The 3317-nt window shown below is 53.7% G+C and overlaps 1 protein-coding gene across 1 annotated transcript in view; it reads right to left on the bottom strand.

Annotated features, from left to right (window-relative positions):
- The window catches only part of IGSF3 (immunoglobulin superfamily, member 3), a gene marked incomplete at its 5' end in the record, with an annotated part of 35001 nt that overhangs the window by 5314 nt on the left and 26370 nt on the right, over positions 1 to 3317 (bottom strand). Inside the window, 2 exons of the mRNA XM_009576489.1 lie at positions 1082 to 1489; positions 3213 to 3317. The exon at positions 3213 to 3317 is cut by the window's right edge and continues 288 nt beyond it. Coding sequence (XP_009574784.1) covers positions 1082 to 1489; positions 3213 to 3317 — 513 coding nt within the window. The remainder of the gene's footprint in view (positions 1 to 1081; positions 1490 to 3212) is intronic.

Genomic DNA, 3317 nt, shown 5'->3' with positions numbered 1-3317 from the left:
CCAGGGGAGGTTTAGACTGGACATTAGGAAGCATTTTTTTACCCGTAAGGTGGTCAAACACTGGAATAGGCTTCCTAGAGAGGTGGCGGATGCCCCAAGCCTGTCAGTGTTTAAGAGGCATTTGGACAATGCCCTTAATAACATGCTTCAGCTTTTGGTCAGCCCTGAATTGGTCAGGCAGTCGGACTAGATGATCATTGTAGATCCCTTCCAACTGAAATATTCTATTCTATTCTACTCTATTCTACTCTATTCTATTCTATTCTGTTCTACTCTATTCCATTCTATTCTATCTCACAATCCTTTGTAACTGCAGTTTCCTCCCTGGTTTGAACTTCTGTAGCACTTTTTTCCCCGCTAGATCATGGAAAGAACAAGAAGCACCTGTGGCGATCCCTGATGCCTGCCTCCCTGTGTCTGGGCATGGCCAAAAAAACGGTGGTGGTAGGCTGCAGGATCCAACTGAACCACTATCACTGGCAAGAGGGTGGCCAGAAAGCCTGTAAGTACCCCCTTGTCCATATAGAGGCAGGCTCCTCATAGCCAACTCCTGCCCCATCAAGAAGCCTAAGCCCTCGTCCCAGCTGTCAGACGAACCCTTGGAGCTGCACACCCTGCATCTGCTTCTTCACCCGCAGAACGGGGAGCAGCAGTGTGAGAAACAGCCTGGACACCAGCAAGGGTCTCGACCTCCTCCACTGGTGGAGGACCTTGCCCCTGGGGCGCACACCTGGGAAGCACAGATAGGTTCTCCTATCTCATTCTCAATGACAATGTGAATACAATTGGAAGCCTAGTCTATTGAATCTGCCAAAACTGCTGTAAAAAATTAAATTTGCAGATGCAGTGGTGACAAAATCCCAAGCCCATCTAGCTGTGTTTGCAGGACTTGCTCTATGCTCCTTCCAGAAAAGCAAGGGTGTGCCCAAGAAGGCATGCAAGAAGGCACCAGCATGGTCTGTAGCACAGCAGTCCTGCCCTCTGCCCGGACGCACTGTCGATGACAGACAATGGTGACTCACGCATTCGGTCCAAGAGGGCAGAGCGCTGCTCAAAGCTGTTGGCACAAGATCCTCCTTACCTGGCTGCTTGACAGTGAGGGTGATGAGTCCAGAAAGGTCCTCTGCCCGCTTGTACCAGCGGTCGCTGGGGTCAAGGAGCCACTCCTCCACGCGGCAGTCATAGGCCCCACTGTCCTGCACAGTGGCGTTTTGGATGGAAAGGAGGTAGAGACCTGGGGACGGGCTCTCCAGGTGCAGCCGGCTCCGCAGGTCACCCAGCGCTGCCAGGTCCCCATAGCGCAGGGTGCTCTGCCGGCTCAGCCGGGCCACCGCCTCCTTCTCTGGGTGGCCCGGCCGCCAGACGTACCACTCTACCGAGAGCTGGGACGAGGGGCTGGTCCGGCTGCTGACCAGGCACTCCAGGGTCACCCACTGGTTCTCCAGCACCGTGATATTCTTGTGGGTCTGGTTCACCTGCAGGCGGTTATCTATGGGAAAAGGCCATCGGAAATCCAAGGTGACCAAGGGCTGCAAGGGTCCTTTGTCTCCCCACAAGCCCCACCCAATGGCCACAACCTGGGAGTGTGATGAAAGAAAAGAAGGACAGGAAAAAAAATGATGGGGAAAAAAAACAAGAGGAGGAAAAGAAAATGGGACTTGTGTTTTTTAGGGTCTTCTGAAAATCTCAGGCTAGCCGCCAACAACGCCCCATTCAGCACAGGGAATTGGAAAGCCACAATCTCCCATAGGACCTGTGGGGTCCTAAGTACACAGGCACCTTGTGAAGGGAGGTCACACCTCAATCTTTTTTCATCCTCCTCCTGGGGCAGGGCAGTAGCCCGGTCACACCCCGACCAGTAAGCCCTCCTGTTGTGGGAAAAGGGAAAAAAACAAGGCAGAGAACGGACAGCTGATTATAGGGAACCATCACTGCAAAACAAGAAGTGGCACAAGGGCAAAGTCACACACAGTGTTTTGCTGCCTTGGGAATGTCCCTGGCTTTTGCTCCACAATTTCATTGATACTTAGTGGGGTGACTGCAATCAGCTCTTTTATGTGAAATGATGTGTCATACACTCCAAATTCCTTCACGACTTCTTTCCAGGGGCACATTCTGGACTTCCCTGGTATGGCCGCTGCAGCAAGTGACAGGCACCATACTTCCCAGAGAGAGGTGGGTGATGCAAAAGAGGAGGCAGATCACAGCTCCCCCATCCCTGACCGTCCCACAGCCATCTCAGGACTTCGCAGAGGAACTGGGACCAGTACGCTCTGGCCTCTTGTGCTCCCTGCGTGAGCAGGCAAAGCTGCACCAGGGACCATACTCAATATCCCTCTCGTACCCCCATCCACAGAGCTTGTGTCTAGCCAGACAAATCCAGAGTGAGAAAATGCATTAAGCATCCTAGTGCAGCCCTACTATCCAGGTGCATCCCTCCTGCCTGAGGGATTTTATCCTCCAGAAACAGGCACCTGGACCAAGCGGGGACAAGGCAGGCTTCCTTGTGATGCTCTGCCTCAGCAGCACACATGGGGTCCAGGCTGCTCTCAGAGACGGTGCTTGCCTCTCTGCCTCCCGCCTTTGCACAAAATGAGGGCTCTTGTCCCCAGCTCGTGGGGGCCATCTTTAGCTCCTCCATCAGCCCACCTTTACCAGTGATGTCTGCTGCCACAGAAACCACCAGCAGAGCAGATTTCTCCTTTCCTGGCAGCCAGCTCCCCACCTCATTAAACTCGTTACTCGCATCTCATGTGCACAGAGGGAAAAGAGACAGGGCTCCCCGTGCCTGCCAGGATACAGGCACGGAGTAAAATTAAACTGTGTGCAAAACATGAACATGATTTCCCAGGCAGGCACACACCGGTTCTCCCTCAGTAGGTCACTAGTCGACACTCTTGCCACATGATGCTCTTGAGGATAAAGAAACCTGGCTGGATACAGTGGCCCTCTAGATCGTGGGGGACAGACAACCTTCATGTACAGACACTAAAATGCACGCCAACCCAGCCTAAATGGAGGAGGGTCAAACCAGAGGGGGAAAACGTCCCTCTTCGTGCAGCGACATGCAGGCATGAGGATGCAAGGAGAGGGTGAAAAGGCTGTAGCAGAAAGAAGAGCAGAGGATCCCTGTTGCCCCAGAAAATCTCGGTGAGCTCACGAGCTGGGCGCAAGAGCTGATGCCAAGAGGACCCCGGTACAGCACGTGGTACCTGGCTGCTTGACGGTGACCTCTGTCCGCCCCGACACCTCCTCTGCCAGCTTGTACCAGGCATGGTTGGGGCTGAGCAGCCAATCCTCCACGTTGCAGTAGTAGC

This window comes from Fulmarus glacialis, unplaced genomic scaffold (assembly GCF_000690835.1).
Source record: "Fulmarus glacialis isolate BGI_N327 unplaced genomic scaffold, ASM69083v1 scaffold3774, whole genome shotgun sequence".
NCBI classification, from domain to species: Eukaryota; Metazoa; Chordata; class Aves; order Procellariiformes; family Procellariidae; genus Fulmarus; species Fulmarus glacialis.
Note: the sequence above shows the minus strand (reverse complement) of the source record. Positions and strands in the feature narration are given on the sequence as shown.